This window comes from Mauremys mutica, chromosome 2 (genome assembly GCF_020497125.1).
Source record: "Mauremys mutica isolate MM-2020 ecotype Southern chromosome 2, ASM2049712v1, whole genome shotgun sequence".
NCBI classification, from domain to species: Eukaryota; Metazoa; Chordata; order Testudines; family Geoemydidae; genus Mauremys; species Mauremys mutica.
The window spans coordinates 222,310,731-222,322,867 of record NC_059073.1 but is presented as its reverse complement, the minus strand read 5'-3'; the positions used below and the strand labels follow the sequence as shown (position 1 = coordinate 222,322,867).

Genomic DNA, 12,137 nt, shown 5'->3' with positions numbered 1-12,137 from the left:
ATTGTGGTCAAAAGATTTGGAATGCTTCACTCTTGAACAACTGTAAAGCTATCCATACCCGTAAGAACAAATTATTCATTCTGAAGGCTAAGGAGGAAAGCACACACCAACAATTTTAACAAACACAAGGTCTATCAAAATGTAATTAAAGAAAAAGAAAAACAGTCTTTCTCTGTAAGAAAGAAGATATTGCAGCATATCTTTACGAAAACTTAATACAGTGTGCTGTATCAAACCTGCACCAGTCAACCAAGCATTACAAAAGAAAAACTGTGACTGGGTGTTACTGAACAATAATGGTTTACGTATACATGACAATGAAAAGATGGAGTAGTAAGCCAACATCCCACCTGGTAATGCATTTCTCTTTGTTAAGGTAAACTACACCTCTACCCTAATATAACGCGACCAGATATAACACGGGTTCGCATATAGTGTAGTAACCCTGGGGCTCCGGCGGCAGGGCTCAGGCGGCGCTTTAAAGGGCCTGGGGCTCTGGCTGCTGCAGGGAGACCCAGGCCCTTTAAATCACCGCTGGAGCCCTGCCACTGCTACCCCCGGGGCTCCAGCAGCGGGGTTCAGGTGGTGATTTAAAGGGCCCGGGGCTCCCCGCGGCCAGAGTCTCGAGCTCTTTAAATCACCGCTGGAGCCCTGCCGCCACTACCCTGATATAATGGGGTTTCACCTATAATGCGGTAGGGATTTTTGGCTCCCGAGGACCGTGTTGTATCGGTGGAGAGTTATATTTATTTGTTTTTGTCCTTGAATTACATGCTTTACTAAAACACTTTCCTCTTAAAATAAATAAATAAATAATTATAAACCACAAAAGAGAAAAAGCAGAGCTTTGGACCTAAAACATTGTTTAAGTTTTAAAAAATTACCTAAGCCAGTCAAAAAAAAACCTATGAAAAGACATGAGTTTGACAATAACGTTGACTTGCACTTTTAAAAAAATTGCTATTCTGTAATTATTCATGCCTGAGAAAGCTAAAACTAAGCAAACATGATTTAAGCCCTAATTCAACAAAGCACTTAAACTTGGGCTGTGAATTGCTGAATTGGGGCAATAAAAGGAATTTTGCATGCTACACATAAAAAGCAGAAATATCAATTTGGCCTATTGTTCAAGTGTAAGCCTCAAACTAGTATTTTAGTTCAGTCAATGCATTAACTTTGGGCTCTGAATCAGGATGGTGGCAGGGACAGGGAGTACTGTGAAGGTGACATTCTCAGGGAATGTGAAGGAGAGGTTTGAACACAAACTTTGTACCTTACAAAGTCAGCTACTGTGCTTCAACATACGTGTGCAGTAACTAATTTATTATATTCATTGATGCACACCAAAGTATCTGAAGGCAGGAACAAGCCCGCAAATAATCCCAGACAGCTAAAAAAAGAAAGTATTTAAAATCAAATCTTAAAAAGGAGCACATTTTCTAAAGTTATGCATACAAGGTACACGTACAAACCATGCTAATGTTTTTATGCCAACTGCCTGAAAATGTACTTCCTAAATCTGGAGTAATAAAATTATGGTACAGTACAAGAATATAATTTATTTCTGGAAGTAGATTTTGTACCAGCAAACAGCTTGTTAAAACTCTCATGTTAATAAGGAAATATTCAAGTCACAGGCCTTCTTTGCAAAAAAATGAAGTCCAGTTAAATAAGTACTAGTGTAAACAAGTACTACAATTCATGTTTAAAGGTGTGCTCTGAAAAGCAACATGGAGTTTTCAATACATGTATAATCAAAATCCTAAGATGTTTTAAGGAAAAATTTGAATACATCCTTATATTTTCCCTGAAAGGAAAAAGTCATTTTCACAACAAATTTAGAAATAGAAAATACACTTCATAAATTATTTTAATTAACAGTCACTGGCTAATTCAGACTGAAACACTGACTTTATACAATAGTGGATGTGACCATTTCCCCCTTTATGAAAATTGCAAAGCCCTAGTAAGTAATTTAGTTAAAATGTCTATAGTCTGCATACTATCCAATATGGCATTACCAAGATTAAAAAGATATTTCTCTATAGCCAAATTTGTTAAGGTTTAAAATGAAGAGTATTTTCTGTTTATAAACCTTGGTTATCGCCTCTTATTAAGAATATAAAGTAGTACACAATTAGTGAAAAAACATTTATATTTTTTCCATGGTTTAAATATATAATTCTGCTTCCTCTGCCAATGCATCATCAGCATCATCATCCACACAGGCCTACTACTCAAGGCCATTAAGCTTGGTTAGCTATCCACCTTGAGCCTCTGACTTATCCTAAGTAGGCCTACTGGGATGGTGCAGCTTTAGTGCTTACATTTTTTGAGTAAATTCTATTGTCCCTTTCCAAAAAGGCAATGAAAGCTCTTTTTGAATTCATGAAGCCATTCATCCAGTAAGGCAGGATAAACATTTTTACCTTAACTGTGCATCCTCTCCTGTTCACAATTTCCACAGCAATTACCTGTTGGGGAATGTCTGCTTTGGGGCAGGCTAATCAAGTGCTGCGGATAAACTCTTCAAATAAAAGTATGAATAAATGAGACAAATGCACACAGTCACTTGCCTCTGAAGATCTAAAAGCCTGGCCACTACCATTCTTTGTACTCACTATTCTGCCTTCTGTAGCTTCTCCCAGGAGCCCTCCAAAAGTGATTACAGGAGACATACAGGCACAGTATAGGAAAAGAATCGAGGCCAGGCACTGCAGGCTTAATGCATCCTTGAAGTCACTCAAGAAAAAAGGTGCTTTCCTTTTGATGTCAAGTATCAAACCACCAAAAAGCCTAAATAGGTGAGATGAAACTCGTCAAACTGTACACTAAAGGATTCTAGCTAGTTTAAAACTATGGGCTACACAAGACTGCCAATGCCGATTGCCAGCACAAAGTTAACAATTTCATATTCCAATTTAAAATACAACACAGATTAAAACAAACTAATTTAGTCAATTCCAATTCAGTTAATTGTATACAAAAATTACGTGGTTTATATTTAACCATATATTTTAAAATGCTGGCTAGCTATTTTGCATATAATGGGCTAGACACTGAAAAGATCTTGGCAAATCATTCTGTCCAAACAATGTTTTAAGAAGCCCACATCTGAATGAAGTGGTCATCAAAACACATAATAAGCACAAAAAGAATATTTAAAAATCCAGCTTCTAGGACAGGGGTGGGGAAACGTTTTGGCCCGAGGGCCACATTTGGAAATAGAAATTGTATGGCGGGTCATGACTGCTCACAAAATTGGGGTTGGAGTGCGGGAGGGAAAGAGGGCTCTGGTTGGGGGCCAGAAATGAGGCGTGCAGGCTCATAGCAGCACTTACCTCAAGCAGCTCCCAGAAGCAGCGGCATGCCACTTCTCCTGCTCCTACGTGGAGGCGCGGCCAGGTGGCTCTGCACCCATTGGAGTGCCAGAGGGGGCCACTGGAGCACGTAGGAGTCGGAGTGGGGCCATGCCACGGCCCCCAGGAGCCACATGCTGTGGCCCCCAACCCTGCTTCCCGGTTGGAGTGCCGAAGCAGGGCAAGCCCCAGACCCCATTCCCTAGTGAGAGCTCGCGGGCTGGCTTAAAAACAGCCTGCGGGCTGTAGTTTGCCCACCCCTGGTATAGGGCATAATACTGGAGCTGAAAACAGTCAGCTCATATGGAGATACTTTTCCAGAGAGAACCTATCACTAAATTCATGATGTTGAAAATTTATTTGCCTGTGGGATATTAACTCTTGAACCTCTATAGTTTTTTTTGCAACTGATCCAAACCTGCAATAGACTTTTAGTGAAGATTAAGATTGGTTAAGTCTTGCAAGTTGTTTTTCTAATTTGTAGGCAATCCATATTTTTAGCCAAGGATTTAAGTTTACTAAAATTTCCAGACAAGAAATGCAACTCGTCTGCAAGAGTTTTCTTTGAATTTTTTACAAGTCTAAAAATCACTACTTTGCCCATATTCCATTGGTCTTTGAAAGCTATAAATCTTGTTATATGATGCTGCATATAAAGACTGACCTCTTCTTTTAAATGTTCTTCTGTGGGGTCTAGAAAATAGTTTAGACATTGATATGTACCTATGCAATATTTTGAATGTCTAGCCCAATATAGACAATTTCTAAATTGCTGCTACACTCATGATAAATGCATGCTTTATAATAGCTTAAAAATTAAAAATATATTTTGAAAATTTAGTCAGTTAAAGGAGGCATCCTCATACTATGAAATCCTTCACAAGTGTGTTGAGGAATATTGCCACAGGGTTGATAATGCTTTAAGCAGGACAACAATCATAGGCAAGAACCAATCACTTGAAAAGGAAAAAGGATGTGTTTTACCATGAATTTAAAATATTTAAATGTATCATTCTACAAAATGGTAATCATATTAATGATTTATTGCTTGTATTTTTTTGTGATGACTAGTATTTAGGTAAGCAAACCCACCTTCCAGTCCTCCGAAGCTCAGGTCCAGCATGATGGCTCTCCTGTTTGAGAATCTCTCCTGTAGAAGTAGATCCATTTGGAAATTTAGGTATCTTTCTTTTCTCCTATGTAAGGAAAGTATATAAAAACATTTTACTTTAGGGTCACCTTTTATTAAAAAGCCTCTGATCAGGAAAAGTTTGCAAAGGCCCAATACTTCCAAAATAAAGTATTTTAATACAAGGTATTTTATAAATATTTACAATACAAATGTACAACATGATATGGATTATACTAGTAAATAAAATTCCCAAAAGGCAATAGTATCTCTGAATACACTTTCCTGGGCCTCTGAGGAGTAAATTCATAGCTCAATTAACAATACATTTTAATGGCAAGATATAACTATTATACCTGAAAAGTGTATATCTAAAAATTATGTATGTATTATATGCTGATTACATATATGCTCTATCATGTGTGCATACACATGGTAATGTAAACACAAATGCACCTCATTATGCAGACAGTTTTGCTTTTTATATGGAAATGTAAAAACTTAGCTCCTTATACTCAGCAAGGTCCACCAACAGCACACAAATACCACAGGCTTCCTTTGTCTAACTCATACCTACTTTCTTTGGAAACCAAAACCCAGGCTGTAAGGAGCCCAAGGTTTTAACTTCACCTTACTTGTTAAATAAGCTACATTTCCCCCCTTTAAAATTTATCCTCCTCTTTAAACCTCTCCAAGATTGTTACCACCTGACAGAGTATACAACCAGCCCTCCAAAAGAGGACCCTCTGTCCCTCACTGCACCAGGCCCTTGCTGCAGCAATTTCCCTCCACAGTGAGAACGAATCAGGCTTTCTTTAGAGCACAATTTCCCACCCTAAGACGCCTGTGTGGTGCAGCATAATAGCAGCACAAAATACTCTTTAGAACAACAAGCAGAAGACCATGTTTGGGATTCAAATTCTCATTCCAAACATACCATAATGCATTAATATTATCCATTTTTATTTTTCACATATAATTTACAGAGTTTTCATTTTCTAACCCAATTTCTCCTACCTAAATTTGTATTTACTTTTTGTTTCCATTTTCCTTTGAAAAAACTGCAATAGTCTAATTTATAAACATTAGTTTCACATAACAGAACTTTTTATTATAAAAATACCAAAATATACAATTTCAGAGTAACATTCAAAAGTCACTCTTAAAAAAGTCAAAAGTGCATTTCAAGATTAGAGAAATTAGCAAAATTGATTTCAAACAAAAACAGAGGAGAACAGATAAACAAGTTAAGGTAATACAGCCAGTGTTATTTAACAGAGGGTCTAATCTTTCTCCCAAACTGAAAGGGGAGGAGGGTACTGCTGCTCTAATAAATATTAATATATTATTATAAGTTTTGGATTGCATTGGGTAATGTATTTTAGAAACAAATCACAGACCATAATACTGTAAAAGCTCTTACCTGGGAAGGAACACTTTTTGGTGGCTCAATGCGTATAGACGGATCCCACTCTCCTGGAGGCAGGACAGTCACTTGGTCTAAAAATTCATCTATTCCTGATAACAGATCATTACGGTCTTTAGCTTTATAAGCAACATCATGGAAAACCTTTATTGGGGGAAAAATACACACAAAAATGAATACTGGGTAAGAGCAACCCCTTAGAGGGACACTTGAGTAAAAAAGTCATAGGCAAATTTTCCATGGGTCTCAACTAGGCTTTTACTTGTGCACTTGCAATTTTGGATATTAATAGGTTTGTACAAGCCTTTTTCAAATATTAACAACTGTGTGTGTAGTTGGCGGGTTTTGCACATGCAAATTCTTTCATGTGTGTGTGCATGAGTGCTTGCATTCATAACCTTGTGCATATACATATGTAAATGTGGTTCCAAATATTTTTGAAGTGTTCTTGGCTATGTTATAAACAAGACTGTAGTTTATTTAATCAAAACGTCCAAAAATCCATCTCTTCTTTACAATAGTTGTGCTGATTACTTTTTGACTTTCTCTCAGCATTTTACTGCACAGACAGATGTCTCAATTTATATTTTACAAAATGATGGCAAACAAATAGAGATGCAGAGAGGATTAAAGAAACAAGAACATACTCCTGAGGGAGTTCTGTACCAAAAAATTAAATATTCTGTGCACAATATTTTAAAATTCTGCAAACTTCTGCATATTTTATATGTAAAAATAACACAATATAAACACATCATTTTCTATTATTTGCTGACAAGTATTTTGAAATAAGTTACCAAAATGAAAATGGTGTGATTATTTTGTTATTGTGTTTCTGTGTTATTTTTACAATTAAAATATGCAGAACTTTGCAGAATTTAATTTTTTTGGTGCAGAACTCACTCAAGAGTTGTGTGTGGCACAATCTGGATATGGGCAGCTCAGTGGGGGGTCTGGGTGCAGTGGGGAATCTGCATGTACAGGGGCTTGGTCCAGCATTCTGGGTGCAGGGGGAAAGGAACTCTGCAGGGAGTCCAGAAGAAGGTAGTTAGGGCTTAGTGGGGTGGGGGGACTGGGGGAGTGGGACTTGGTGGGGTGGGGGGTCAAGGTGCAGCTGGTTGGGGCTCAGTGGGGTGGGGGGCTCTTGATGCAGTGGGTGAGGCTCAGTAGGGATGGGAATTTGGGGGGCTCAGTGGAAGGGGGAGTTCTGGGTACAGGAGGCTCCTGATGTGGAAGGGGCTCAATGTGGGGGGTTCTGGGTGTGCAGGTTGGGGGAGGGGTCACTGTACAGGTAGCTGCTCCCCCCTCTGCCCAACCCCCATGCATCCAGATGCCCCTACACCCAACTCTTCCCACCCCCGCTGAGACTCACCCCCTTCCCCCCCGCATCTGGGATCCCCCACCCCCCGAGCTTCCCCTTTCAAACAGTTTTCCTATGTACAAAATAGGGATTATACATTTCAGATGTCACAGGGATATTGTGAGGATTAATTCATTAAATGTTTGTAAATATTAAATACCTCATCCTCACAACATTCAATAAATCAAATTAGATTTACAACTACTGAACTCTGATTCAGTAACAGTTCAATGCACCACAGTCAGTTGTGTATGCCACCCCTGAATTAACATGTTCAAGCTATTTAAAACTAATTCAATGTCAAAATATGCATACTGCTTAATTCAGGAACTTCATCCACTATGTGTCCTTAAATTTTATGTATTCTAGGTGGCGTCTTACAAATGTAGAAAATACAGAGTCAAATCACACTCTCTTTAAAGGTAATGGAACTTTTGCTTTTGCAAAAGAATCTCAGACTATATTCAGTTTCACAAACCAATGAGTGACCATCTTAACTTGGGGTTTCTGGTTTCAAGATAAACAGATAAGGCTTAATTTAAAAAAAAACTAATCACATTTTTCCTTTGGTGGCGTTTTACCCATTAAAAGTGATACGTTTAGTTTGTATTAGAAATGGTTTGCAGAGGCAGATCCTAAAGAGCTGCTATATGTACTGGAAGTTAATCCCCAGAAATGCAGGTCTTCAGAAGGAGAAAAAAAATATGTAATTCTGGAATTTTTAAAAATACTATATTAAAATGTTTTATAAAATTCATTTGCTAAACAGTAAACTATTATGTTTCTAAAAATACACACCTAAAACCAGATGCCCTAATTAAATACCATAATTTTAGAAATATTTCTGGATTAAAATTCAAAAGTTAAAAATTGCTGTTACCTAAAGAAATGCTAACATTTAAGTTAACTTACTCTAATAGTATGAGAATTCAGTATTGAAATAATATCCAAATATGCTGTGGGAGGTATCTTCTTTTGAATGAGAAATAAATGGAGATCCCGATCCCCAGTTCTCTTTAAAGACCTCACAGCACTTCACAGAAAACTAGAAGTATTAATTCAAGTGTCTAGCAAAATTTCAAATTTGGCCATTACATTCTGCTCATCTAAAAATACCCATTCAGTGTCTGAGTTTTATACAACATTCTTAATTTTCTGTCCTGAACTGCTGTGTACCATTACAATGTATTGTTTAATAGCTGCCATCATTTAAAGAACAAGTGGCCACATTTAAGTGGTAGGTTAAAGATATATATATAGCTTGTATATCTTTCTGTCAGAACTTTTGGGATCGTTCTACAAGAAAGGCAAGGGATAAATTTAAATTGCTATTATACATCCATCCTCGTTTCTGTGGATTGTCTCTTCATTGTTCTTTATATAAAGTTAGTTTGATTGTGCCAGGTATCTGTGAATTATAGGTTGTAAAGAGATTCCATTAAGCATAGTCTGTGAGAACATGATTTCAGACTTCTGCAATGCAAATTTTTATTCAGCACTCAGGTTTGCTTTCAATGGATTGTAAATATATACTACTTGCATCATCAGTCATAAGCGTTGCTATTGATCTTCCGATTTCATGATACTGTGGTGCCTTGCCAGCTGGACCCAGTAACAGAAACAAGAACCTGTAGGAAAAGTTAGATAGGAGAGGAGACCAGGAGAGCTGAGTTATTTCACCTTAAGCCTTTTGTAAAAAGCCAACTGCTCAAATCAAATCTGAGGCTACTTCTTCATATCAAATATTAGAACTCATAATTTGTAGGCTCATTTTGGTACTGATAAAATGATGTTTCAGCTACACAAATATAACACAAAGATTTAAACTGATGTAATTTTGGAACCATTTCCTGTGAAAAATTAAAGCAGTGTTGCTGTTTTTTAAAAAGAAATTTTCAAAACCAGGTAGTTCAGTTAGAAGACTATTGTAAAGATTAGTAGTATGTAATATTTATATTGAAAGCCATTAAGTTCAATTTTCCACACTGTCCTTGTAAGAAAATCTCCAGACAAGTTCCTTGAAGAAACTGCAATTGCATTTTAGATATAAAACCAAACCAAACATTCACAGGTTTTACCCTTCTCCAACAATAACCCAATGCACATATTTTTTCTCTGATGGCAGCTCTAAATGAATTTGGTGAAAACATGCATCAAATGATTTAGCCCTATTGTGTCTGGGAGTGTGCAGCATAAATTAGTTCATAAAAAATTATCTTGAAAATCATTTCACATAATCATCAGATTAGTCACATTTTGTCTACCAAATGTATTTAATTTTCAATTTATCAAACTGCTTTCAACATTAAGTCCAAGCAGACACATTCAATTACAAACAAAAATATTAACCTGCCCTCCCCTGGGGGCCTCAGAATACTAGTGCAGGCAGATCCAACATACACTTCCTGTGCCAGTGAAGGTGAATTTTATCCTCAGAGATAAACACCAAAGTATTGAAAAATTTTCCCTTAAAGCCATACCATTGGTAGCAACTGGAGAAGAGAAGGATTATACCCAACCTTCACTTTGCACTTCCTAGCCATTAGAAAAAGAAAAGTGTAAATGTATTTCACTTTGGTATCAGATTTGCAAAAACTAGCATCCGTATTCACAGGTAAATACATATTAGAATGTGCACTCTAGATATCAGATGATCAAATAAGTTTCCCACACTTTAGTTATGTTTTCACAATAGAGCACTCTACACAGAGTACACATACACCTCTACACCTATATAACACGACCCGATATAACATGAATTTGAATATAACACAGTAAAGCAGTGCTCGGGGGGGGGGGGGGGGGGGGAGAGACATGGCACACTCCAGCGGATCAAAGCAAGTTCGATATAACACGGTTTCACCTATGACGCAGTAAGATTCTTTGGCTCCCAAGGACAGCGTTATATCAGGGTAGAGGTGTACTTCAAGACTCAATGGATTATATCCATTGTCATGTTAACATGTGGGAGAGGAGGAACGTATGTCTTCTTAGTCACACAGTTAAAACGGTGTAAGAAAAGGACCGGCAGCTCTGAGATCCATCCTTCCCAAACCCACCTGGATTGTCAGTTTCAAACTTCATAAACAGTTATAAAGATATCATCATCAAATGATTATTTTTTTAAAGTTTTGGGAGGAGGTTTAAATGGCCCTCATTACACAAATTTGCAACAATTGCTTGCCATGCAAGACAGATTTAAGACAGTAAGACAATTACTGTCCCAATGAGTTCACAATCTAAACTCTGATCTCTGCTCTGCTTGAACACTGAAGTGCTGTTACTTTATTGTGTGAGTAAATGCATGTTATTCAAGGATTTCTTTACCGTGTAGGAACAGGAACCTCTGTGAGACCTGAAAGAAGCACAGCAGGGGACAGTCTCACAAAAGCAATGATTGGTCTTTCCAAAAAATCTACTTCTCCCACCAACACATTTGATGCTTCTGCTCCTGTGGGAATTTTCCTCATGAAGTTCATATCAACCTATTATATAGAGATGAAACAATTGCTTATTTCCTTACAATTCTTATTGATAATTCTACAAAGAATTTTTAAAAACTAAGAAGAGCATTGACTGTTCAACTCGTTTTGATGAAAACAATATAAATGCAAATGAAATATTTCACATGTACAGGAACAGAAAAGATAAGCATATGATGTGTATAAAATATGTCTGTCAGCAGTATTTTATTAGTACATTTCTTTTATTGTTACAAGTTATAACTACTAAAACGTTTCAGCTACATAATCACTTTTCCACAGTAACTTCTCAGGACAGAAATATTTTCTCTATGGTAGGTGACATTACTTGACAGCAAATCGACAAAACAATAACTAAGGAGAGTTCCTGTAATTATACACAGTTTCCAGAATTTAGTTATTTTAACATTTTATAAATGTTATTTTAAATATTTTTAAAGGAATGAATAGTTTTAATATAATTTTCATTCACAAAAAAATAAACAGCTGAAATAGAATAAAGAAACTTACATTTCTGCATATAATTACAGAGGAACATTACAAAACTGTACAGCACATGAACTCTTTAGTTTACAAACAGTTACACAAAAGGCACAAGAAACTAACACTAGTTACGTTATCATCTAGAAAACTTACAGCTGGCCTCTTGAGTCCCACACCAAGTGTGCCACAACTACAGTGCCAGGAGGCTGACTCCTGCCCAACAGGAGACAAGGCAGGTGTACAGAAGGACAGGCCAAGCAAAAATATAAAAACTGTGACAGAGTAGGAATAAATGGCACCTGCCATGATCAGATGAGAACTACTATTTAAAATTAGCTTTGCTTCAGCACAATTATAAAATTTAATTTGACAAACAGTTTATTACAATCTTTTACTGTACAGATTACACTGAACAGGTGAATTTTGTAGTAAGAACCATAGTGATTCTTATAGCCCAAAACATCTAAGCTACAGAAGATGGGAGAGGTTAACAGTAGTACACAAGGTTTGCTTCCAGAAGTAACACAACTGATGCTCTTTACCCTTAAGATTTCCATGGCTTTTACAGAATAATTCATAAAAGCCCTTTTTCTGAAAAGGGGTCTTAAGTCTCTAAAGTAAGAAAAACAGAAATTCACAAAACTTAAGCTACTTTATATGCAAAACCACCCAGAACGCTCCTGTTTTGTAAAAACTTTTGCAGTGTATCTGACCTGAAAATATTATGTATTGCTCAATCAGCAAGTACAGTGGCTTTTTATGTCAAGTTACAGGAAATACTGCACATGTGAAGTGGCAAAATTATCTAATAATACTAAATCCAGATGTACTGCAAAAGTAGCCAAAACATTTAATGGCTAATTAATTTTAATCTATACTGCATTCTGATACTGCTGTA

The 12,137-nt window shown here is 36.8% G+C and overlaps 1 protein-coding gene across 1 annotated transcript in view; it reads right to left on the bottom strand.

Moving 5' to 3' along the window:
* Window positions 1-12,137, bottom strand: part of SLC4A7 (solute carrier family 4 member 7) — a 181,872-nt gene that overhangs the window by 36,036 nt on the left and 133,699 nt on the right. Inside the window, exons 9-13 of the mRNA XM_045004742.1 lie at window positions 10,602-10,759; window positions 8,815-8,902; window positions 5,912-6,058; window positions 4,452-4,555; window positions 2,622-2,796 (exon numbers count right to left, since the gene is read on the bottom strand). Of these exons, the coding sequence (XP_044860677.1) occupies window positions 2,622-2,796; window positions 4,452-4,555; window positions 5,912-6,058; window positions 8,815-8,902; window positions 10,602-10,759 (672 nt within the window). The remainder of the gene's footprint in view (window positions 1-2,621; window positions 2,797-4,451; window positions 4,556-5,911; window positions 6,059-8,814; window positions 8,903-10,601; window positions 10,760-12,137) is intronic.